General features: G+C 44.0%; 1 protein-coding gene across 1 annotated transcript in view; it reads right to left on the reverse strand.

Annotated features, from left to right (window-relative positions):
- Positions 1–27091, reverse strand: part of HYDIN (HYDIN axonemal central pair apparatus protein) — a 136685-nt gene that overhangs the window by 108911 nt on the left and 683 nt on the right. Inside the window, exons 2-9 of the mRNA XM_033158672.1 lie at positions 23608–23750; positions 21829–21954; positions 20032–20151; positions 14908–15042; positions 13236–13435; positions 12159–12283; positions 9991–10192; positions 4419–4602 (exon numbers count right to left, since the gene is read on the reverse strand). Of these exons, the coding sequence (XP_033014563.1) occupies positions 4419–4602; positions 9991–10192; positions 12159–12283; positions 13236–13435; positions 14908–15042; positions 20032–20151; positions 21829–21954; positions 23608–23727 (1212 nt within the window). The 5' untranslated portion in view covers positions 23728–23750. The remainder of the gene's footprint in view (positions 1–4418; positions 4603–9990; positions 10193–12158; positions 12284–13235; positions 13436–14907; positions 15043–20031; positions 20152–21828; positions 21955–23607; positions 23751–27091) is intronic.

Raw genomic sequence — 27091 nt, forward strand, 5'->3', positions numbered from 1 at the left:
TATTATTATTATTTACAGTGGTACCTTGGTTTACAAACTTAATCCGTTCCGGAAGCCCGTTCTTAAACCAAGGCATGCTTTCCCATAGCGGGGGCACACTCAATTTACAAATGGAACACACTCAACATGTTCTGCTTCCAAGGCAAAGTTCACAAACCAAAACACCTGCTTCTGGGTTTGCAGCGTTCTTAATCCAAGTTGTTCATAAACTAAGCTGTTCTTAAACCCAATGGAGCACCTCACTTTTTCCTTCAAGACATCTAAAGCACTCCTAAGAGCCCAACCCTTCCTTCAAGGAAGAAGATACCACCTTCTTACCCAAGCAGGTTCTTTAATTGCTCTGTTGACTAACCAACCAGTGCTCAATGGAGCAGCACCATCATTTCCCAAGACTTGGGCATTATGGTCTTGACAGTGACCTTTTGAGCCACTGAAACAACACACCTGACTCATGCTCAGTGTGTCATCCAGCAACTCTCTCTGCTAAACCTTTTGCAGTAATGATATTTGGCTGCCTTCCTTCCATTTTATATTTGTGCCTTTCTTTTTTTACTGTATGTATGTAACACTTTACTGTACATTGAACATTAGGAAGCTGTCATAGACATAGTCAGCCCTCTGGTACATCTAGCTCAGTATTGTCTACTATTATTATAAATTAAATTAAATTAAATTAAATTAAATTAAATTTGTATACTGCCCTACATCCATAGATCCCAGGGCAGTTCACAACATAAAATTACAATATAAAACACACACAATACATAATGAAAATAAGAACAAAAACAGAACAAAAATCCCTCTCCCAGTCTACACTGACTGGCAGCAACTCTACAGGGTTTCAGGCAGGGGGCATGTTGTATTGTTGACAAATCTGAAGATCATAGCAGCTACTCCCACGTCAAATATTTGACTAAGGCATCAGAACAGGAACACTGAACACTGTGTATCACAGGATATGGCTTTCCAATCTAATGTTGGTCTGATTATTACTTTACCTTGCTTTCTTTCAAACCACATACAATAAAGTCACATGTGTCTCTGACAGAAGCCTGGCAGAAGTCAAGGTATATTGGTTGGATCAAGTGATTAGAACTTTATCCACAAAATCCATTAAGTTATCAAAAAAGACCTGGTATGGCTTGTTATTTAGAAAAACATATTGATTATCAGAATTACAGTAATGCTATTTTCCTCTTACTGCTTACAACCAAACACATGAGCTAGATCGTCCACACATGAGCTGAGAAGCAGAGGTTTACAGCTAAGTGTGCTGGATGGTCAGTGCACACAAACAAATAGGCATTTCATTTCAGGGGTCTTGCAGCTCTTACCAAGAGCCTGCAAAATAACAGCCCACGTTGAAGGGTCAGTGAGCAGGACAGATTCAGATAGGTTGGCTATGTAGCCCTCATTTCATGCCACAATCAGCAAGACCAAGGATGCCCTTACATATGGAGCTGGCTTACCAGGCTCCTTCCTACCTGGCCTCTCAGAGTTTCAGATGCAGCCCAATAATGTTGTAAGAATTGCATCACTGGAATTGCTGTTTGTTCCCAGTATCCTGTTCTCAAGAGGCATTTTACTCTATGACTTCCCCAGGGAACCAGAAAGTCAGACACACCCAGGTAAAACCACCCTGTTAAGAATGGAGCCATCAGAAGTTCATTGCCTTAGTGTTGCCTCCTTGGCACACATTCCCAGACAGTCCTTCCCCTATTGGCTGGAGTCATCACCAGAATATCTAAGCTTGCAGGCCCACCCTCAAAATATTATGGGCTCATTCATCAGTGGACTGACAAATGCAATACATCACCAGCTAATTAAAGGGAGCTTGCTCCGGTAAATATGCATTTGCCAAGTGGCTTTCTAGGCGGTTGAGTTTAGCTGTGTTTCAGCTTTTATTTGCTGCTGCAACAATCTGTTTAAAGGGGAGGGCAGTGATGTCCTGTCAAGGGCAGTGCAATAGCAGCACACACCTTACCTCCCTTTGCTTCTGGTTTCCATTTCCAAGGAGTCAGCTTGCACATGTTCACAATGTGACTTGCAGCTAATAGATGTTGCAAATGGAATCAAAGCTATTCAGCAGTTAGAAGAGCAAAAGCCACCTGGGCTTCCCCCACAGCTTTTTTGCTGACAGATCATGCTTCTTTGCAAAACCAAATCAAGCTAAATTTGAGATGTACTCTGAAAGTCAGAGTTGCATAACCATTTATTTCCCATGGGCTTGGAAAGATGCTCAGATCGTTTGGCTTTTTACTTTCCACAAACATATTCTTTTTTTTAAAGTTGGGTTCCTTTATTTTTCCATAACCCTTTAGTTTCAGAATCTGTCCTCAAGTTGCTTTGTTCAAGCAACAAGATTAGACCAGACCACAAAGAACTTATATTTACAGGCCAGAAACAACTCTTTACTAACACCACTTACTGACTAGGTGGCTCTGAGTCACCAGTGGGTCGCTGGAGTGATGTCTGCAGACCAGTGAAAACAACAAATCATCTTGGATATAGCCTAGTTGGCTTTTGTCATTTACTGGTTCCCTGCTGGAGATCTTGCTCTTCACATACAGTTTGCATAGTGTGAGATCTTCAGTTCCAGATTTCCTGCCATAAGTAGCAGGTTGGACTAGGTAGCCTACAAGGACCTCAGTCCCACAGGAGTCAGTAACGGCCACCAACGTAGGTGGCTTTAAAAGAGGATTCACCAAATTCATGGAGAGGGCTTCTGAATACCATTTGCTGGAAATCACAGGAAGGGAGAGTACTCTTGTGCTCTGCTCCTGCTTGTGGGTTTGCCACAGGCATCTGGTTGGCCACTGTGAGAACAGGATGCTGGACCAGATGGGCCACTGGCCAGATCCAGCAGGCTCTTCATGTTCTTACAGCTCCCTTTCCAGCTCTAAGTTTCTATGACAACATCATTCAAGGTATATGGTTTTGGAAAAAACACAGATAACAATAATTATAAGCTTTTCTGCTTGCAAGCAAGGTTTTAATTGGTGCCAGCAGAAGAGAAAGCTGAATCTCCCAACATCCAGCTTCATTGAATGACCCCCAGTGAGTTCTAGTTTCAAGAGAGAGGGAGAAATCTATCTGTCTACTTTCTCCACACCACAAATAATTTTATACAACTCTCGTGTCATCCCCCTACTCAAGAGCACAGCAACCAAGTTTGTGAAAACGGTTGCAGGAGCTGCACATGCTTAGCCTGGAGAAGAGCAGATTAACGGGAGGCATGATAGGGGTCTTCAAATATCTGAAGGGCTGCCAGTCATGCAGAAGATGGAAAAGGCTTGTTCCCTGTTGCTCCAGACTGCAGGAAATGGCAAGGAAGCAGGTGGCAAGAGTTGTGGAGCTAGTGGTATGCTTTCTTCCTCTGGAGGTATTTAAGCAGAGACTGGATGTCCAACTGCCAGGGGTGCTGTAGCTGCACACCCTGCCCTGCAGAGATGACGTCCCTCTCAATGCTATGATTTCATGAGAGGGAATGTCCTAGTGCTGGGTCTGAGGTTGGTGTACAGCTCCACTATTGATGGAGGTGCCCTCATGATTTTAAGAAGTGTTAAATATGGTTTCTGCCCAGTGCTACCCCCATCTCTGCACTTTTAAACCATACTCTGCTGGCATATATTTAGTGGCAGAACAGCTGCAATGGCAGAGCATTCTGCTGGCATGCCTGTGGTATTCCATTGGCCTTATCTGTCATGGTGGTAGTTATGGGTGCAATCAGGATTTGGAGGGCAGGTTTCTTTGGGGGGGGCAGAACCTCAAATTTGTATTGATTTGTATTTAGGGGGGCAGCTGCCTGCCACCCTGCCAGGGCTACACCCATGGTGGCAGTGCATCTTGCATTCTGCCAAATCCAAGAGCCCCTCAGCCAGCATAGCTCAAACACAGGATTGCTTGGTCAGCCTTCCATCTCCAGCGTGAGGAGAATAACAGGTACAGTGGAACCTTGGTTCTCGAACGTAATCCATTCTGGAAGTCCGTTCAACTTCTGAAACATTTGAAAACCAAGGCGCGGCTTCCGATTGGTGCTGGTGCCCCAGAAACAATAGCCGACAACTGCGTCGGACGTTCAGCTTCCAAATAACGTTCAAAAACCGGAACACTTACTTACGGGTTTTCGGTGTTTGGGAGCCAAAATGTTCGAGTACCAAGGCATTCAAGAACCAAGGTTCCACTGTATATGTAATTTGACACTGTTCTATTTTAAAAGAAAGAAAGAAAGAAAGAAAGAAAGAAAGAAAGAAAGAAGGAAGGAAGGAAGGAAGGAAGGAAGGAAGGAAGGAAAGAAATTTCCCTCACAAAGTTTGGGTGAGGATTACTGAGAATACCCAAAAGCTTCTTTAGAACACAGCATACAAATAGCATAGGCACTCCTATGCTTGTCATAATTTCTAGGCACAGTTTCTTACCAGAGGCTCAACAGTAAAAACGTGATTGTTGAAGAGCATGGAGTCTTCCTGCACCCTGGCCTGGCGGTTCTGAAAGGTACGGGTGACAATGGAGAGATGCTCACGAAGATCAGGATGCATATTACACTCAGCCAGGAGCTGATCCAGCACACCCTCTTCCTCGGCCTGCAGTGTATGGCATAGCCTGGAGCCACAGGGGAAAGAAAGGAGGAAATGGATCATGTAATAGGCAACTTGGAGCCAAGGAAGGTTGGCTGCCAGCTGGGAAACTGGAGTCTCCATAGAAGAGAGCGAGTGAGGATGGCTGGAACTCTCAGGCTACAACTGACATTTGCTTGCAGGATAAACAGCAGGTTTTCAAGGTTTGGGGGAATGTTGAGACCCATCCCTCCAGCTCTGACAGCCAACACATCAAGCAGCAGTCTTGGGATCCTACGCGACTTTTGAATTTAGCAAGGCCTTGGGGCAGGCTAAGGGAGTCTGCCCTAGCCTCCCCGCCCCCAAATATTTTGGACTTCAACTCCCATCAGCCTGAGCCATCATGGCCAAGGGTTAAACATGATAGGAGCTGTAGTCCAAAACATCTGGAGGGCACCAGCTTGAGGAAAGCTGCTCTAGGCTATGCCCCTCTAAGACCTTCTCTCTTCCATTAGCCACTCTCTCATTCTGACTATACTGAGAGGGCAAGAGAATGAAACATATGTGTGTAAGAGAGAGTGTGTCCAGAGTCAGAAAGCCTACTAACTCTTTTATTAAAGGACAAACATAATTTTACTTCGTTTTCTGACATTAGCCTTAAACTTAGGCAAATAGGCCTCATGGAGGATTCCCTTTTGTTATCTGAGGAATCTCACATTCTTATGCTTATCAAGCAGAGGCTGCTAGATAACGAATTCCAAAAATTACATCCTTTACAGCCTCCTGTGTGTTCCCCTGCCTACCTGGGGCTGCAACCCCATTACGGAATGATGCTTAACTATTTTTACGATCTGGTTACCCCATTACATCGCAGAGTATTTATGCTGGCGCGCTTGAATGCCTTTCCGTCCGCTGTGTTATCTGGAAGGTTTAGAGGCACCCCTTTCCAGAACAGACTCTGCTCTCGTGGTCAGAATGTACCTGATTCTATTGACCACATGGTTTTGGACCGCCCCTTTTTAAATAACTTTCATGAAGATTCTTCGATGTCCTCTCTATGGCTCAGGGCCCCCTCTAATAAACAACTCGTAGTCCAGTTCTTGTTGAGGGGTGATTCTCCTGAAGTCACTAGACTTATGGCACAATTTCTGACCAGGATTTTTGAAGTAAAAGCTGGGGCGCTCTGGCCTGAATAATAGTGATTGTTGAAGATCTCTCCCCCTCTCCCCCTTCCCATCTCCCCCCCTTATTTTACATCGTATGTCTTAGAATTTTAGCATATACAGGGGGTTTATGTTTGTTGTCTTATTTATGCCAATAAAGGTGTTGTATTGTATTGTATTGTATTGTATTGAGTGAGTGTGTGTACGCACGCATGCACACGCACAAAAACACACATAAACAGCAACAACTCAGTGCAGGCATGTTTAGTACCCCACGTTCTAAAAGGGTATGAGGTACCCATCTTGCAAGTTAAGAAATGCCAAACCAATGAAGAAGGCCTAGTAAAATCAGCCTCAGCTCAAATATACAGTCCTCTTTTCCTCCTTCAGCAACCAATATCATCTTACTCAAGTAAAACCTGGTTTAGCATTCTAATAGGAAAGTGTGGGGGATGAGGCTGAGTCTTCTTCAACAATGGATAATTTTTTCATCTATGCAGCAGCCATGGCTAACTTTTTTCTAATATAGTTTTATTGATTTCCAATATATAATAATTACAAAAAAGAAAGAAAAGAATACAAAAACAAAATCCCAACTCACCCCTCTTTCCCCTCCAGGACAGATCAATCTAGTTAAGTTTGCCAAAGTCCAAAATAAAAGTTTGCCAAAGTCCAATCTGTGGTTTCAGTAGTTGCCATTCTTCAGGTTGATCAGTAAAGCATTTTATAAAAGCCATGGCTAACTTTAATTAGTTGAAAATATGGAGTAAGATGGTGCGTATCCTGAAAGTTCTCACTGGCAAAGCAGTCAAGCAAGAAATAGAATATGACCATGACAAACAGATGCCCTTATGCCATTTAGCATCGTGAGCAAAACAACCCTCTTATAACCACTCCTTGTCAGGAACCCTTCCTTCATTAGTCAGTTACATACCTCCAAAGCGTTATCACAGAAGCTGTGTAAATTTAATAGCCTCACTGCAATGCCTTTTAAAAAGTCCCTCTCAATTATTATCCTCCTTGGTGCTCCCAGAATGAAGAATGACTCCCTGATGTCTTCATGGGATGTCAAGAGCAGAAGGAGGCCTGCTGTACCCTTTGCCAGGTGGACCAGACTTTTGTCACACTTTAGGTCTGGCTGTTGTCCAGCCATTATTAATTCTCTTGACAAGGTAAAAGTGTCCAGAAATGAAGAGTCTGCTCTGCATTCAGCCCTGAAATTCACCTTCCCATGAAGAGCTTAGGTTAGACCAGCATAATGTGGAATCCACCCACATTGAATATGGCCCACCAGATATTCCTTGGAGCCCGTCAAGGGTTCAACAACTCTCCCCCCCCCCAATTATTGCAGTCCCAAGCAAGCTACCAAAAAACAACAACAGGAAGTTGTTGGACCTTCTGGTGGGCACTTGCCTTTGGCTTAGTGGGATGCAAGTTGTGCATACCTGGCCTGGAACCCTTACTAAAGATGCCCCAACAGCACCACAGAAGGTCCTAAGTGGTGGCCTGGACGTTTCAGTGCTTAACAGGTAGGGCCAGCCCAAGGCATTTCATTACCTGAGGCAAAGGACAAGACACCAACTCTCTCTTCCAATTCCAAGTACAAGAGCCAACCAACTGGCAGCTGAATCTTATTTTAACACTAGTGATGGGACAGCATCCTCTTTCACTGCTCCTGGAGGAGGGGTTTACAGGGATGCTGCATGACTCACACATCTCTGTCTGTTCCCCACCCCTCAGCAGCTGCCACCAGAGATGACTCTTTCACTCTGCCTAACAGTAGGGCCAGCCTGTTTACAAGTCACAATTCAAAATCCAGACAACTAATCCTGCATGTGGATCCTGTACTGAGGGACCTCTCCTTGCAGCCCCAAATCCCATTACTTGCTCAGATCTGGGTCCCCATAGGAACAAAAACCACCCCCTCACTTCCTCCCAATTGTGCAGTTATGGAGGGGCTGTGTCAGCCACAGGGATCCAGAGGGGTGGAAGCAGGGAAAGGAAGGGTCTGAAGTGAGGGTGAATTCAGCCCCACTGGAGACGGAGGGCAAGTATCATGCACCCTCTGGAAATCAGCACTGAGACTTAGCAGCAGGGGCTGGAGTCTGAGAAGGGTGTCAGAATCTGGGTGCTGCTGCCTCCCATCCCTCTCAGCACCCTGCATCTATCCTTGAAGACCCCCCTTTTATTGAGGGAGAAGGGAAGGACCCCTGGAAGCTCCTGGCTTGCAACTCTGTGCACTCTTAACCCAAGTTGTTCCTCTTTCTCCTTGGGGCCTATAGCCCACGCATTCACTGGCTCAAGTCTCACTCTGACCAAGGAAGAAGGTTGCAGCTAGTGTCTCCTGCAGCCTGGTTCTTTAGGGAAGCCACAGGTGCCTTCAAATCCACAGCAAGTAGAAGGCAAGGACTAGCCCACCAGCTCAGCCCCAGCCATCCTGCCACAGATCCCTTCCATTCTCATAGCTACACCTGCCACCCCACCCCCACCCCATTTCTCCACCTGTTGTGCCTCTCAGAGAGCTCTAGACTCTGATGGCAGCAGAGTCTGCTGCTAGAGATGAATGAGTCTGGAAGTTTTTGTTTCTTTCCATTTCTCATTTCCCCAATCTTCAGGTCACCACATTTCCACATCCCCTAGCATTAGTTGATTTTTTTAAACTCATCGTAAAATTTATCAGTACTTTAGTGCATGTTTCTCCTAATGGCCACATTTTTGCAAGCAATTTTCCTTAATGGGATGCATTTTTAGATGTTGCTTTCACCAACAAAGGGCTTTTAATGCTTACTTTTCCTTAACATAAACGTTTATCACACATTTTTGGTTGGAGAACAGGAACAGCAAAATTCAGAAAAGTGGAAAGTTGGAAGGGTCCAATAGATTGCCCATTTTTCACCTCTCCTGCTGCTAAAATTCCTTCTCTGTTACCCAGTTACCGGTACTCCACACACACTCTGTTGCCACGGCCCAGTAGCTGCATTTTGTATTGCCCCCTGTGCAAAAGCAGCATTAGCATCAATGAATCTACTGTCCATGCTAAAGTTGGTGCAAGCTGGAAACCGAAGTCTGGGAGACTGGATATGGATGGTAAAACAGCAGGCACGTGCATGTTGTGCTGAGGGGATCATGCAAAGTTGTGCATTGATAGGTAGCCACAAGAAACCAGCTCATTGACTGGTGCCTGTTAAGTTCCATCTTTGGTCCACACTGAGAGCACTGTTAGAGCCACAGGAACCAGCAGAATCAACAGAGAAATAGAGTTACACAAATGTGGCTGGTGTAGAAATGTTATAAGATGTTCTGTACTTTAATATTGTTGTGAGATTTTATAGGGGGTGGGGGTAGAGGTTAGGCTGACTGCCTGAGACCCTTCTAATTCCTGGATCCAGCAAGGATTCAATTGTTGAACTACCGGTAGCCACCAAGAGCCATAATGGCCTAAGTATGGGTCGTTAAAATGGGTGGTGGGCCCTCCCTCCACTAGCTGTTAGTTAGAAGGACAAAAGCCACAGTGGTGGTGTGTGAGAGAGAAAGCTAAAGGCTAGAGGCAGGCTGGGCAGCTGAGTGAAAGAGCCATGCCTGATTTCTGCTGGAAGGAATGAGGGCTCTGACAGGGACCTAGAGTCCTCCTGCCTCCTTCCCAAAGCCAAGTTAACACTCCCCCAGCTTTGGGAAGGAGAGAGGAGGACTCTAGGACCCTGCCAGAGCCTCACGTTTCCTTCTTAAAGCCCAGCACTTCACTTAACCAGGTTTGGGAAGGCAGCGTGAAGGCATCAAATTTTGGCCTCACTTGTCTCACCCCACCCCACTCCCCGTGCACCACAAGGCAGTGTATGGCCTGCAAGATTCATGTCAAAGTACCCTTGCATCCCACTTGGTTGTACTGCCCTGACCTAGATAAACACACTTTTTGATTTCACACCAGGAGGGTTCAGAAAATACTTATCATAAAGTACCCAAATGATGGACTGTTTTTCAAATTATGTGACACTTTAAATTTCTTTAAAACCACGTATACTTTCTCTGTATCCTGAAGATAAAACACTACAAGCTAACAGGGAATTCTTTTTAAATACTGTATATATTTTATTTGGGAACAGTTGGCCACTTTATTTGTATTTATATGTTATATTAGATACACTGTATAATTATATGAACCTATGGTGTAATAAACTTTGCAAGTGAGTAAGGATTGTGAATATGTTTCACTATAATACTGAGTTTAAAAGTTTGGGGTGGGGAACCAAAAAATCCAGAGCCCTCAAGCTTACCTTTGTTTTTTCTGCTCCTCCTCCTCTTGTGTTGCAAAGATCTTCCACTGGAAACGCGCAATGATATCACTCCGATTGTGAATAACCACAGACCTCTGGCTCACTAAAGTGATATAAGTTTTCTCAACTATCAAGGAGTTCTTGTCCAGTCTCACATTGACGTCTGTAGCTGCTCCATATAAGCATACATGAATATCTTCCCCTAGGAGAGACAGCAAATGAGAAATGGAGAAGGACTGACAGAATTGAGAAGGCCTGCATTTTTTGAGAAGTGCTTCCTTTCAACAAGCTCCTCAAAACACAGGGGCTTGTGTGTGTCCAACAAGGAATCTTCCTCTTTAGAAGATTTCCTAGGCCAAACATGGAATGGAACTGTCCAGGCCTCAGCCAGTGTTGCCATTGTCTCAGCAGTAATACTTGGGGCTTGTGAAAATAGTGGAAGAGCAGTGCAATCTCCACTGGTATAGATAGGCTTAGCGTTTGTCTCCCATCCTTTCAAAAGGTGTGATGTTGACATGTGAAATAATAAAGCTTTTTGGCAAGCATTTACCATGCATTTACTTTGGCATACCATCCCTATTACCTTTCTCCAGTGGAGCCCTTTTATCAGCATGCTTGTTTTTCAAAGCCGAGTTTATAATTTGTGTAAATTATGCAATAGCACTTAAACAAGCAACTGTTTTAGGGCAAATTCAATATTGGATTGCTGTTTTAGCATGCTGCCATTTCTAGTCTTTCTAGCTGGCAAACGTTTTATCATCATGCTTTTCCACCCAACCTTCTAATTTGCCCAAAAACAACTTTAAAGATATTTTCAAAGTTATGCATAATAGAGCTTAAATTTAAAAAGTGCTTTAGCACAAATTAAACATTGATTTAAAAATTAATTGTTCAAAGTGGTTTTTAAAAAATTGTGAGTTTGAGTGCATTGTACTTTTCCTGCACACATGGTTATATCACACCCATAAGTGTGTATGGGATACAACAGGTTAGATACATACCAACAGTGCCATATTCCCTTCCCTACCACAACCCCCCCCCAACAAAAAAACCCTGTATAAGTGCCTAGAACCCCCGCAATCTTGTTCTGTGGTTCTCAGCTATGTGCGTGTGTGCCTTCTCAGCATAACAGATGCAGACAATTGACTGAGCGTATAACAGTATTGATTTGTTGTTTTGTCAGCATAGAAGTCTGAAAAATCTGAATCAGGCACCTATTTATCTTTTGGGGTAAGGTGCTTCAGAAAGGGTGACACATGCCATCATCAATCATGTTGGTATCCTGCTATGCAGGCCAGGTAGTTTGCAGTCTGGATTGAAAGGGACTCAATGGCACAAAACCTTCTATGAAGAGAAGCCAGACTGTTAATGCACTGGTGCCATGTGCTGCACAAAGGGGTTGGTTCTAGTGAAAATACAAAGGTATTTCTCTCTCTGAGTAAGTCAGGATCATCTTAACATTAGAATCATGGATGTGCAGTGATAGAGTGGGATTTTCCACATTGCGATGGAACCTTTCAAATATAGGCTCCGGAATAAGCAGCATATTTGGCAGGACAACTGCAAACTGCTGGTACTATTGCTGCATCAGATGCTTGGGTGAAGATCTTCTCTTGAGCTGAAGCCAAGGTCTGAGGGCCAAATCAGATGTAACCTTCAATTTAGGTACTTTCTGACATGACTGAAGGCACTCATTCACATACAGCATTGTTCTAGCAGTTCTGAAAACTTCATCCAGCAGAACAGATTTCTGCCATTTAGTGCCTGTGGAAGTGTCACACCCCTATGCTGCTTGGTTTGTCCCTATTGGCACCATTATTACAGCAGCTGGCAGGTAACAAAAAAAAGTTACTGAGCACTGTTGTTTCAGAAACTGTGTTGACCTGGGAGGAATCAGCGAGTAAGCAAAGCAGGGTTAGGTGAAGCATGTTGCACAAAGTCTGCAAGCAATGCTGTTAGGCAGCCGCAGTTCATTTCAGCAGGGCTCTTTGGCAACTCTCATGCCAAACACCCGGAAGTGACTTCAGTTCAGACAGCAGAGCAGTCCCATGAAAGTAGCAAGGCATCTGCAGTAGAGGTTCCTAGATTACATTGGATTGATTTTATGTACCTTTTTATTCCACAAGAAAGATAAAAGAAAATCATACATCCTTTTATTTTGCACTCACCTGTGTCATAATGCACTACAAGGTCCTCAGAGTGGTTGCCACTCTTTTGAGGATGGAAATCAATGGTGAATTGTGTGGTTTCCTGGATTCCAAGGGTCCCAATGGAGGGCTCGATAGAGAAAGGTCTGAAATGCAAAGGAGGAATCTGGAATCAATGGGACACATTAATCTGAAGCCCGTGGATTTCAATGGGAACTAATTGTAATTACCTTGGTCAGGATCAAACTCGTTTTTTTTATTAGCCTGGTTAACATGGTTTAGTGATCTTGTAACACTTTTCAACTGGGCTTTTGTACTCCCAGCCAGAGGGCTAAAAAGATCTAAAAGGTGTATTTATCCCTCTCTTTCAAGGCATGTCAATGAGCAGCACTGATCATTCTCAACTATCTTCATATCAGAGACAGCCTCTGGATTCAAGTGGACCAACTGCTGCGGTTACTCTCAGGTCCTGTTTGAGGGCTTCTCAGATGCATGTTTTTGGCCACTTTGAGAACAAGAAGCCTGAAGAGGTGGGTCTTTGGTCTTAACTAGCAGCCAGTATCATCTTCTTATGTCCTTAGGCTGCAGGTACAAAACCAAGACTGGATATTCCAGACCCACTCACGTGGAGCACAAGGGCATAAGCAGGGAGCTCTTTTCTGATGCAGAGCTGACCTACCTGTAGATAAGACAAAGTGAAAGCTAGGGAGCAGTTAAAGCCATCGGCAGCCGATGATATCTTAAGTCTAAGCCACACCCACAGCACCAGCACTCCAGCCTTCTTAGTTCTCACTTATGCAAAGCTGTGTTAGACCCAAACCATGTCAGTGGTCTATTTCTAAGGTGTGGCTGGCGCAAATTCCCCAAGGTTAAAGCACAAGAAATATTTCCTGAAGCCTATGACAACCTGCTCAGTAACTTTAAACATGTTTGACTGAAATCATTGTCTCCTTTATTATGCAGAAATATTAGAATACATACAATAAAGGTTGATTTAAATCGGGGAGCGGGGGAGAGAGAAAAAGAAGTCGTTGTCTCATGCTCTCATATTCCATAATCTGAAACCTTCTAACCCGGACAGAAATCTCGAGGTTTTACCTCTGTGTAGTGATTTGATAGCGGGCCTCTCGGTTGCCAATGTTACGAACAAGCAGTGTTTTCTGTGTGTTGTACTTGACTGGGCAGGTAGAGAAATTCAGCTTGTCTGGGAAATCCAAAATGCCTCTGGCACCAATGGCTCGAATAGGGACAATAAACTTTTCCCTTTCAGTAATGCAGGTGACTTCATGGATATAATCCTGGGGAGAAAGAATAATGTGCAAGTGAGAAGCCTTACTTCTGGGGGCTCAGCATCCCTCCACCACAGCAGATGCCAGAAAATATCTTCAAGGTGCACAGCATAGTATTGTAGGATCTACTGACACACCCAATTGCCCCAGAAAAATGACACCTGAACTCACTTCAACCTCTGATTAGGGTCTCACTGCAAACACCTGCAATGACTCTCCAGGAGCCATTTTACAAGAGGAGCTGATTTGTCTCTCTGGACAAACCAGGAGCTGCAACCAAGTATTGTTATTGGCTTACAATTTTGATTTCTCTGGAGGAGACAAACCATGAACCTGAGTTCGGACAACAGACTAAGCCAAACCATGTCTTAGTGCACAGCAGGAGAAATAGAGGAGCAAAGCAGTTGCAATCTGCTCTCTGGGAGCCTATGCATTTGTGCTAAGCCATAGTTTGGCTTCCTGTTACATGTGAACAGATCCATGTGAATATTTGTAGAAACTACCCACTGTACAAATGTAAAATTTATGTTCATTGCCCTACCCACTCTTGCCTCAGGCCCTGCCCACCACTGGCATGTGGTCCCTGAATAGTTGCCCAGATGTATCCCTCAGGCTGAGGCAGGTTCCTCATCCTTGTGCAAGATGTTGTAAGGCAAAGGTTCAAGGCAGCCTTGTCCATATCCGTGGGTCTCAATAAATGAAATTTTTATTCATCTCTTTAATGCAGGGGTCAGCAACCTTTTTCAGCCGTGGGCCGGTCCACCGTCCTTCAGACCATGTGGTGGGCCGGACTATATTTTGAAGGTGGGGAAATGAACAAATTCCTATGCCCCACAAATAACCCAGAGATGCATTTTAAATAAAAGCACACATTCTACTCATGTAAAAACACCAGGCAGGCCGCACAAATAACCCAGAGATGTATTTTAAATAAAAGGACACATTCTACTCATGTAAAAATCACGCTGATTCCCAGACCATCCGCGGGCTGGATTGAGAAGGCGATTAGGTTGCCTACCCCTGCTTTAATGTTTCCATTTGTTCAAGTTAGAAAAGATTCATGGGTATCTGAGGCCAGCCACCTGTGTCCTTGATCCTTGCCCATACTAGCTCATTAAGAGAGCCAGAGATAGAATGAGCAAATGGATGGCAGAGTGCAACATTAGCATATCAGCTCCCATACATTGTGTTCCTCCTCAAACATCCCGAGTGCACATGCCCAACTACCAACTTCTCCTTCTCTGATTTATTCCTTTTGTTTGAGAAGTCCTTCTGCCAATTGTGTGTTCAAGGAGGGTGACGCTGACAATAGGAAGAAATGAGAAATGGCACACATTCCACAAAGGGTGAGCCTGAACTGCAGGGCTATGTGAAAAGGCCTGCTAGTCTCAGGCTTAGGCTCTTTGGCTCCCAGTCTCCTGCATCTTTCTTTGCCATGCAGCCTTAAACAGATTTCCCAGCAGGAGAGGCGATGGTCTTACCTTGTTCTCTTCAGGAGTAAATAGGATGCGGAATGTCGAATGCATGCCAGGTGCAACTTTGTTACACACATCATTGGGGCTTATGACTCTGAAGTAAGGTGAACTCTCCAGAACAACTTTCACCAGCCGAGGGATCTATAAGAAATACAGAATTTTTTTTTGCCATGATTCAAACAGATGAATAAAATTAACCAGCCTTGCCATGAGAGACATATTCTAGCAGCCAACAACCTAGACAGGTTGATCCTCTGGTCCAGCTACATCAGTATAATGGAGGTAAAGTAATCCTATGGACTTACAGCAGTAAGCACAAGTGAGGCAGCACAAGAATTACTGGAGAAATAAGTGCTAAGCTGCAGCCTTGAGAACATCCCTGGTAACTCTGCTGCTCCTCATCAAACATGATGTTGTGCACCAAGACTGCCCACCCATTATCCATGTATATGTCAAGGAGCTGTCAATGATCCAGATCAACCACAGGACAGGCACACACATGGAAGGCACAGAAGGCAATTACCGGTAACTCTTTCTTAACAGAAAATAACAACACAGCGGAGTCCTCTGGTTTGCCTTAATCCAGCTAAGATGTTGCTGAAACTGACCACTAGCTCCGCCATTCCTCCTCTAGCCTCTCACTCTAGATTCCTCCCAAGCAGACAAAGGCTGCAACAAGGGGGCAAGCTCCTCCTCTGGGCCTGTCTGGCCTATTGCTCAGCAACTTACACGACCCTCCTCGAGTGGGGTGTCAGAGCAGGAGGCAAGCCGGCAGCAGGACTGAGACTGTCCTGCTGCTGTGTAGCAGGGCCAAACTCTGACTCCTCTCGGTCTGAATCTGTGCTCACACTGTGACTCTCAGCCTCTAACCCTGTCCTAGAAGGCCGTCCTTCTCCGGACTCCTCTTGGTCACTCAACCCCCTTGCTTCTAGCACCTCCCAGCTTGTCCCTTCTGCAGACTGCTCTTCAGTGTCCCACCACCAGGATCCAGTATCTAAGTTGTTGTCTTCTGTGCCCTCCCAGGGGGGTGGGGCTCTTGGACAGGCAACTCCTACCACTCTTCCTTATCCAGCCAGTCTCTGACAGCATACTGTACAAGGTACCAACAAATGTGCAGCAATGGCAGGAAAACCACAATGACATCAATAAGGGGAGTATTAGTACTGCTCTATTCTGCCTTGGAGTACTGTGTCCAGTAGTTGTGGGCACAGTTTTAGAATGATATTGATAAACTGGATTGTGTGCAGAGGACGGTGACTGAGATTATAAAGAGTCTTGAAACCAAGCCTTATGAGGAACAATTAAGAGAGTCTGGTATGTTTAATGTGGAGAACACTGAGAGGTGATATAATAGCCATCCTCATATACCTAAATGGCTGCCACATGGAACATGGAGCAAGCTTGTTTTCTCCTGCTCAGAAGGGTAGGACAGGAGATTCTGATGAAACATCTGGAATAACTTTCTGACAGTAAGAGCAGAGGTTGGATAGCCATCTGTCAGGGATTCTTTACCATGATTCCTGCACTACAGGAGTTGGGCCAGATGACCCTTTGGGCCCCTTCCAACTCTAAGATTCTATGATTCCATGATTCCAATCCACATCCCCTTCACACACAGTTCACAACCATGCAATCAAGAGGAGCTCACAGCTTCACCCTTGTCAAAGGCCTGCTGCAATAGAGCATTAAGGAGGGCAATGACTGGTATATGCACAAACATCAGGGTAAAAGGCTCAGATATCTCTAATCCTAACCCAAATACCACCACAAACAGTCTCCAAAAAGCCAGGAAAAACACCTGAGCCAGATGGGAAAGGAAGGACCGCCATTTGTATTCAACCTTATATGTAGTGGCAGGGAGTGTGTGTATTTATTTCTAACACTTGTCTGTTTGCGAGCATTAATAAGATTTAATTACACTGCAGCCTGATTCACCACAACTTGGCTTTGGAATGATTTCATCCTACTGAAACCAATAGGGCTAAATAAATTCACACCCAAATATATCACCTGAACTGAGGTGTGGATGAAAGAAACTTGCAAAATTATCTCCCCTAGGCTCTTTGGTATTGTGACAAAACTTCATCTCTCTTAGTAATAGAAGAATATTGGAAAAAAAGACTAACATTCATTGTTGTGCCCTCTGGGCACAGACACTGTGAAAAAACCCTGTCATAATAAAATTACCCAAGATGTATTAGCAAAACCACATTGCATCCACTTTGGGCTATTTTCCCAGGAAAGTGTTCAGTTGTCTCCAATTCATATTTCCTTGTATTTGGTGCTGCACAAGTTTGCATTGATACTATGCTGCTGCATTTCTAAACTTTTCACCACCTTCTTGCAGTATTTAATCACAATACTGTGGCTTTGATTACTTTTCACACGTCCTTGTTTGTTCTTGCTGCCCTTCTGTTCATTCCTAGCACATTTATTGCGAAGTATCAAGGAAAACATTCAGACCTTCAGTATTCTCCTTTAGTATGCTTTTTGCTTCATCTCCATCAATGTAACTTTCCTGGTGACAATTCCCACTGGATTCCTCTTTTAGCAAGTGCCCCCCCAAGACCTTTCCAGTTCCCTGTAAACTATTTTTGTGAGCCAAGAAAGATGCAGCAAAGAAAGTCAGGGCAGGTGGGGTGGAGCTGGTAAACTGTCAAAGCCAATCATGGACAAGCAGTCCACTGCCCCACAAGTTGCCAAATTTAGAAGTTTGGAGGTAGAGAGACAGGCAGTCCAAGAAGGCATGCAGTGTGGATATGCATTATCTGTGCGTTGTAATGCTCCTCTAAGCAGCATTTGTTTAATTAAAACTGGCTCTGTTCTCAGCCCAAAGAAAATGGGGAATTCATTGGGTCCTGCCCATGACATGGACCAATGCAAGGAGGCTCTCAGCGTGGTGGTGTCCTACATTGTCCATGCAGGATTGGAAGAAAGAAAAGCATAATTATAGTGGCACTAAGGGGGAAAGACAGCCGGCAGCCACCAACAAGAAAACAACTGATACAGCCCCATATCCTAAATGAGATGTAAATGTTTTTGGCCTATCAGGTTTTTCCTCCTTTCATTGACACAGCACAGCTTGAAAACCTTACTCCAAGAAGCAGCTTCCAGGAAAGCAAAGACTGAAACTGAAATGCGCTCCCAGGACTAGGTGAAATGCCCCACCAGCTCACATTTGGGAACAGAACAGAGGCAAAGGGTTTATTTCAGATTGGGTGGATGTGTTTTTCAACCAGTTCATAAACATGCTACATGACATTATAATTAAATGTCAAATTATTCAACACATTATTCCTTTCCCTAGCAAAGATAGAAATGACAGCAAATTTAACACTGATTTAACACTAGAACAAATATGTAAGTCCTACTTTTGCTAATTTGGGCCAAACTCTGCACAAACAACCACTAAAGGGCCAGCTGTTCCTTTCAACAGCAGCTTAAAGCCAAGTGCTGGAAGGAAACTAGCTAAATGGATGCTGGCAGCTGAGGGGCAGCGAAGCCATTTCTGACTGTTGGAGGCAATCTATTACTTGATGGACAAAGCATAAGGGATGCAGTGTGCATGTAATCTGATCATGATTGCTCAGTTAAGCAAAGAGTACACATGCTGCAAACAGCAGCACAGGACTCTTGGTGAAAACACAGTCATGAAGGAAGGAGCCTTTGAGCCAGTATACCTGAAGGAGCATCTCCACCCCCATCATTCAGCCCGGACACTGAGATCCAGCACTGAGGGCCTTCTGTCGGTTCCCTCACTGCAAGAAGCAACTACAGGGAACCAGGCAGGGGGCCTTCTTGGTAGTGGCGCCTGCCCTGTGGAACGCCCTCCCATCAGAGGTAAAGGGAATAAACAACTACCTGACATTCAGAAAATACCTGAAGGCAGCCCTGTTTAGGGAAGTTTTTAAACTGTGATATTTTAAATGTATTTTAATATTTGATGGAAGCCGCCCAGAGTGGCTAGGGAGACCCAGCCAGATGGGCGGGGTACAAATAAATTATTATTATTGTTGTTGTTGTTGTTGTTGTTGAGCCATGAAGGGAAAAAATGGCCAGTTGAGAAGCTGTGGGCTACTCTACTTTCAGTGTTCAACAAGCTCCATTTATTTATCTCATCTATATCCTTCCTTCTGTGGTGGAACTCACGGCAGCATTCATAGGAATCCCAGGCACTGAGCATACTTCAGTTTCATGACTATGCCATCTCAGCATGGTCATAATCAATAAGAAAGATCAAGCAAGCCTTGTATATATTTGTGAGAATGAGATCTGAAAAGATTATGACATTTGGAGGGAGCACAAAAAACAAATCTTCACTAAGGAATCTGGTTGCCCTTTTGGAAAGGACTTACATCATTTAACTTCACAACATTTAATAAAACATGCAGTCAAAAATACAGGTGTATCCTGCCTTTAAATCCTTTGCATTTAAAGAAAAAGCAGCTCTGTAGACAAATACCGGTATATCATTTCCCCTGATAGTTTGTTTGCTTTGGTACTTGTTGAGATCCATAGATCACAGATATGTGAATTGTGAGCCCAGTTGCAGTAAGCCTTGGAGTCACCGTGGTAGGGGCATAGGAAACAATAAATGACACTGCAACCTTTTTTGGGATCGAAATGGCCACCACTTTTATTGAAACCTCAAGCAAAGCCTCACCAGGCCATCCTCTCAGTCCTTAGATCAACTAGATAGCAAACAACAATGGCTAAAGAGGAAGTTAAAATGGGACATAGGCACTGAAAAGTTTGCCAGGAGAGTTATTTCACTGGGAAGAATAGGAAGAATGCTCCAGCCATTGTGCTTTCTCTCCCTGCATCCCACCTCAAAACTAGTTTACAGTTTCACTGACATGTCATACTGTTAAGTTGTGGGTGGACACAGCAGACGACACAGTGATTTCCAAACAGCTCTTGTTTATTCTCAGGCTGGAACAGAAGTGAGCTGAAGGGCTCAGCAACCTGCTTATATAGAACTCAGCTACAAAGCAACAGTAACAACTTTCTGTAGTTACCCAATCCCTGAACATCAGTTTACAATCCTTCATTTGCATATGCGGACCTGAGTGAAAACTGCAGCAGAATGAACTATGGCCTAGGGTGAGAACTTCAATACATAACACCTACCTTGTCATTGTTCCTCAGAATTAGTGGCACTTCATACATCTCACAAGGGTCATAATTCTGGAAAATCACTTCTGACGGGAATGGTTGAAACAGAGACTGGTCCAGATCAACAGAAGAGAACTGAAGAAGACACAAAGTGATGCATGATGTAAATGCTGCCTGGAAGTCACAGGACTGGGAAGCAGGACAGGCCAGCGCCACTCAGAGCGGAGCCATCCTACCCCAAAGGAAAGGTACAACTTCAGGCATTCAAGTGTAGCATGCCATTCTAGTAGTATTCCAACAGACCTATTACATGGGTTAGTTAGTCCTGTTTTCTCTGGTTATGCCTTAGTGCCATTGTGTACTACCATCTCAGCCTTGATAGATTCATCTCTTCCAGGCTATTTAACCAGACAACATATCAGTCTGCTGCTGCTGGCAAATTACCAACTTCAGAACCAAAGCCCATGCATGTTCACTCAGCAGCAAGTCACCCTGTGTTCAATACTATAATAATAATAATAATAATAATAATAATAATAATAATAATAATAATAGTAGTAGTAATAATTTACTATTTATACCCCACCCATGTGGCAGAAAGCAGCCCTACTGATTTCAACAGGCCTATTCCCAAGTTTGTTGGCACCTGTCTGTTTCAAGAGAAAATAGAGTGCACCTCCAGGAGTGAGGTCAAACCACTGAAGAATCACAGCCTGCTGTGGCTGCAGAGACACGAAACTCATAACTCCTGCTTTCTGTGTTGTTTTTGCTGCATTAGCAACACCAAAGTGACCTTTCAGGGGCGCAAGCCTGGGCAGTGTGTATGAAGATCCTAGGCTGCCCAGACGACCAGAACCCCATCTCAGCCTTGTTGATGTGGTCCAAAGGATAGCAGAGCAATACATCAGCTTGGCTGCAGGAGTTGCCGGAAGCAGGCATACAAGACGCCACCCAACCATCTTAGGGACTCCACTCCGGATTTGTGTAGGGTTTACTCCTTAGAATTTTCTTCTCCTGAAGATGTCCTGCAAGGCAGTGGGTATGGATTTTTCCTTGGGGTTTACTTCCAAAGCCTTTATCACAAATGAGTATAGCTGCAAGGCAGCAGAGGTTTAAGATCAATTTTCCTTCTCCTAGATGGGCTACCATCCCGGGTTGATAAGCCCCATCTGCCCCTCAAGTAGGCTGCAATAATCCTATGCACACTTATTACAGGGTAAATTGCATGTAATGCAGTTGGACTGACTTTCAAGTAAAGTAGCACAAGATCTGGCCATGTTTACGTTCTTTCAGTTCACAAGTTAGTATTAATGAGGTAAAGCTTTGCTAAGTTCAAGGTACTGGTACATTTAACTGGTTTTTACCATAGTGACCAAATCAACACTCAGCATAAAGGCATTCCACTGGTCTCTTTCAGCATCATGTCAGAGACATGAGAAAAAAAGAACTACCAGTCTTGTTGATGGTTGTGAATAGGAAGGTTGTGGCAATTATTTGGAAGGAGCAAGCACAAGTGATATTAATTCAAACGTACAAGAATGTGTGGACTACCAGTTTTTAACATATAGCGTTAAAAATAGATAAGCAAAGGCACTGGACATCCATAGAAAACTTTTGTCAGACATTTTTGGATGATGGCACTAGACCCCTCTTGGGACTGCAAATCTATGGCCTGAACAACTAGATCAGGATTCCCCAACTTAGTCCCACAGATGTTTGGGCCTGCAACTCCCATCAGCCAGCAAGTATACAATTATGTTAATGTGTTGTGTTACAAATAGGGGTGAATAGAGGTGACTGTGGAAGAGATACCTTCTGGTGTGAGGTTTCGCTCATGTCCAGAAGCTGCACAATTCGAGGCCGGCGCACCTCATGGGTGTTTGCCAGCATCTGCTCCGTCGTCAGAGTCATTGCTTTCAGGAAGGCAGATGGAGTCAACTGCAGTTGAAAACAAAGATCACATAAATGCCTGAGTTAAGAAAGGCTTTACTTGTTAAGCACTTCTGATTAATATGTGTTCACTGCTGCCAAGGGAATCCTAGACCTCCATTAATTTTCCTGTTGAAACATTTAAAATTCAGGATGCAGGACTTCCATTCTACCTATCTTAAAGGAACTCTTACTGGAAATGGCACCTGCTTGCAAGATTTTCAGATGTCTGCATGGTTTCTCTCTTGTGCTGAACAAAGCCAGCAGTTAAGGCACCAAGTAATTAAATTCCACTGCTATTTTAGAGAGAGATTGTGGGATTCTGGTAGGGATAATTTCTCTAGATGCTTAAAGGCAAGGGACACAATATAGGGGTAAAAGACTTAGGCTCATGTACAGAATGACAAATAAACTGGCTGAGGGTTGCAGCCAGGGCCAGGGTGGAAATGTTTGAAAAGCATAAGCTCATTTTCAACTTTGTGTCTCACAAACTGATAAGGAAAGAGGGACAGCAATTATATAATAATAACTTAATTTATCAAACTGTGTGCATCTTTGTCTCAGTGTTGACCCCGAAATTGCAGAACTCCCTTCCTATTGACTTCTGCCATGCCTCTTTACTACAAGTGGTTTTGACAAGTGTTGATAACCTTGTCTTCTTGCTCCTATGTATGGAGCAAAAGAACAAGCAAAAGGAACTAGCGGAAGCTCTCTTCCTCAAACTTTGGAGGGCAAAACTTATAGACTTAACAATCTTATACTGGTGAATCATTGTCTCTCTCCACCTCGACGAGTCTCCTTCTGGTCTTAAGTACACACTAAGGGGTATTTTAATTAGTGACAGGTTTTTCTGTTTTTAGAACATAAAGCCTATACAACACCGAAATCAGGAGTGGACAGATGTCCAGATTGCAGGATCTGCTGTTCTACTAGAACCCTGAGATCCAGCAGCCTGGTGCAAATGTCATTCTTAAAATGAAAAAAATTGGAACCCAGGAATTAATTTTGAACACTAGAAGTAAACTGAGCCCACAGTTGTTCTGCACACAAATCCACTCCTGGTCACCTCAGGGTTTATTTCTGCAATCCGTCTAATTTGGGGGCGGGGGTGGGAAGAGACATTTTTTTGCTTCCACCAATAAACAGCTGGAAGGTAGAAGCCTTCCTTGCCAATCTACTGCAAACTCACCCAGAGTTTCTGTCCATCCTGATCTAAAATGCACATTGTATTTAAAATGCACTGTATTTTGCTTACTGTCTCACATTAAGTTTATCAAGACTTACCTTTTCTCCTGCTCTTTCCCAGCACAGTACGCACTTTAAAGCTCCATGTTCAAGGACCTCCCCCAGAGCTTTGTGCAAAAGCCCAGTCTTTAAAGCTGAAGCGCAACAAATGGCAATGTGGATTTTCCACAGGTTGCCATTTGCTCCAATTCAGCTTTAAAGAGCAGGTTTTTGAGGGGAAAGCTCCAGAGCAAAAAAGGGGGGGTGCCTGAACATGGTACTTTAAAGTGTTCACTATGCCTGGAAAGTGTAGGGGAAAGGTAAATGTGGATAAGCTCTAAGACATGTCAAACTAAATGGTGTTCAGGAGTCATTATCACAAAGGCAGATTCAATGACATGGCCAGGTATTAGATCAGCTGAGCACAAGCAAACATACTGGGGCATGCTTCTTTTCTTCTTTGACCAGTTTTGGGATGTGAGGTACCACCACCTTGCTTTGAAATTCTTCTGAGAACTTGTGGGGACCCAAGGATTTCTGGACTCGGTCTGTTAGCATCTTTGATTAATCTGTAAGAACCTCTGAAATAACAACAACAACAAACTTGGTTTAAACAGTGAGAAAAAAAGTCTCCTGGAATTCACAATTCTGCTTGAGTTTCATTCCTGACTATCATTGAACTGAGAATGGCTGCCAATATATCAATATGAAACTCAAAGTGGAAATTAGTAGAGCAGCAGTCTCAAGATCTGATATTCACATTTACATGGATTTTTGTTTCTCTGTATTCCAACAACAAGAGAATTGTCAGCCTCCCATTACCCAGTTATCACTCCCTTTTGAGTGTGATGTGTAATGGGTGCCTTGAGCCCCCCTTTCCAATTAGCGGATGACATGGTGTGGCTGCATCTCTCACTCCAGCTGAGTTGCTGCTGCATACTGAGATAGAGAGGGGAGACTGCAAGGTTGGTGCTGTGCAAATGTGCTAGTAGGAGTGTCAGAACAGTTCCTACCAGCACATTAGCACCACACTGACCTTGTCGTCACTGCTCCCATCTCCCTCTTCATCCTGGTATGCAGTGGTGACTTCATTGGAGGGAGGTCAGATGACCCGCCCAGTCCTACCATGCTATCTGCTAATGGCCAGGACTGTTTATTTTGGATCAGAACAGCACCTGGTTGTTTGAAGATGCAGCAGGCAATGCACCACCCTTGCAAGTTTCTATCTGCATGTACTGTAGGAGCATCTTACTTGAAAGTGCTCATGGGCTCTTAACTGAGCTCTTATTCAACTAAGTCAAGCATGGCTTTCAGTTGGATTGTGTGTAATGGTTTCTGTGATTTTAGGTATTTTTTTCCTCATGAACCCTATGACAGAGATGCAGTAGAAGCTAATAAACTAAAACAAGAAGACCAGGGAAATCAGTTTACTTAATACAGGGAAGTGGTCAGGGAGCTGTACCTTAAAATGGAGGATCTGTAAAACAGAAATCACTGGTTGAACATTGGTATCTGCAGCCTCACAGAACAGAAGGAAAGTGAGAAAACATTAACTTAATGATTTCTAACTTAATGATTTAATGTAGCCTTTGCCAACATGGTTCAAGATCTTCGCCAGAGACACTGTGCAGGTAAAAAGCCATTCACCTCCGTTCATGTTCAAACAGATGTTTGGGCCCTGATGAGTGAAATGTTGGGCCCTGGTGGAGTGAAATTTGGAGCTTGTAATGTGGTCACTGCTACTACTAGAAAACCACCTTTGCATGCCAGTGTCACACACACACACACACACCCTGAAACTTATCATTGTGAAGGGATGGAGGAACAAATGGCAGGGAAGGCTTACTAGAAAGGTCTTGTGGACCTCTCCTTAGCTGGACTGTATTTTCCTGCCACGATTCATAGGAGTTACAGTTTTCTAGGCCTCCCAATTCAATGAATAAACCAAAAAGCCTAGAAAACAAGTTCATTGCACCCAAGCAGGAACTAAGTACATCCTCAAGGTTGTTCAAAAAGATGCTTGTTGGAACAGGTAGCGTTGAAACGTTGGAGTGATCTCTATGTTTTTTTAAAGCTTTCTCCTAGAAAGCTGGGAGGGGGAGCAATCCAAGGCAAGCTGGGGAAGCTCACTCATCATCACTACTATTGGTGCACTGAATCAAAATGCCAAACTCCTGAGAAATATTCTGTCTGGAAGTATCTGTACAGTAATCTGCTATGAAAAACTGGCTTCCATGAGTTATTTGCTGCCCTTATACAGATAATGTAACCAATGGCCAATATACAAGAATCAACTGCCCTGCTGTCTTCATATCCCCCCCCCCCAAATTACCAAACACAGACTGGAAATACTTTACACTAGGTAAAAAACTTGCTTATTATTCACTGCATAATCTTAAATATTATATTTCTGCAAGCACAGATTCCAAAACACACTTGCAAGTTACAGTGTGGGGAGGCCCCTTTAAAGACAACTAAATGGAGCCCTGGAATTATATTCTGTATACTCCAGCAACAGGAGAAGAATCCAGTTGAAGCTGGCATGGTTGCGAATGAATTCAGAGCAGGACTGAGAAATCCTGAATTCACATCCCCCTTAAGCTATGAAGCTCACTAAGTGACCTTGGGCCAATCGTCATCTCTCAGCCTAATCAACCTGATAGGGTTGTTGTAAGGAAAGGGAGGAGGGAGTAGAGAACAGTGTAGGCCGCTCTAAGCTCATTTCAGGAAGGATGGGATATAACTACAAGAAATGAAATGCTATTTTTAGTGAGCAGGCTCATTTGGGAGGAAGGCATATGGTTAGCTATGGCAGCTGACAATTTAAAAGGCAAACAGCAAGCTTCTTACCTGCCTGGTTTTGACACTTTCTCTTTCCTGTCAGTAAGAACTGAAACACTGTGATCTATCTGAGGGCTCTATAGGAACATAGCAGATGGCATTTCAAAAAGACATTGGTAGCAATATTCCACCTTTGCCTCCTGCTATATCCAATAATACAGATGCTCAACTGCGTGTGACCCCGAAATGTGCATCCCAGCTCCAACAGATCTCTCCTTTCATGTTCTGCTTCCATTTCAAATCTTTCAACATGAAGGTATCAGTGCTTACATCTCCTCTGTTCCCTCCCTCTTTATATGGTAGAGGGCTCAGAAGTGAGACACTGGGAGGTAGGGTGGAGGTGAATGAACTAACCTAGAGGAACTTAAGAAACTATAAGAAGACCTGCCTCCTTCATGGCCTGAGTGAGATCCAGCTACTCAGCCCTGCTCCCTTGCATGCCTCAGGGCTGTTGCACAATAGACAAGGAGCAAAAGTCCAGCAGAGAGGAGGCAGGCAGAACACTTTAGCACCAGAGGGACACCATGTAATTTTTGCTCCTGATATTAAACCTGAATATGATTTATTCTGGGAAACTTCTGTAAGCTGCTTTGAAAGTCTCTTGTAACATATACATAGGAACATAAGAGCCTGCTGGATGAGCTAATGGTCCATCCAGTCCAGCATTCTGTTCTCATAGTTGCCTGTGAAGCTTGAAAGTAAGACCTGAGAACAATAGTACTTTCCCCATCTGTGGTTTCCAGCAACTGGTCTTCAGAAGCATTAATGCCTCTGACATGGAGGCAGAGCACAACCATCATGGCTAGTAGCCATTCATAGCCACATGTTGAGTCCCATGTTGGGCAAGTTTCCAGCATTGCAGGGGGTTGGACTAAATGACCCTTTTGGCCCCTTCCAACTCTACAATTATACAATAGGAGTGCCTGGCGTGCTCTGGTCCATGGGGTCACGAAGAGTCGGACATGACTAAACGACTAAACAACAATGATTTTTAAGCCATCCAAGTTGCTGCCCATCACTGCCTCCTGTGGAAGGGAGTTCCATAGTTCAACTATACACTGTGTGAGGCTAAAGAGCAGGC

This window comes from Lacerta agilis, chromosome 8 (assembly GCF_009819535.1).
Source record: "Lacerta agilis isolate rLacAgi1 chromosome 8, rLacAgi1.pri, whole genome shotgun sequence".
Taxonomy (NCBI): Eukaryota; Metazoa; Chordata; class Lepidosauria; order Squamata; family Lacertidae; genus Lacerta; species Lacerta agilis.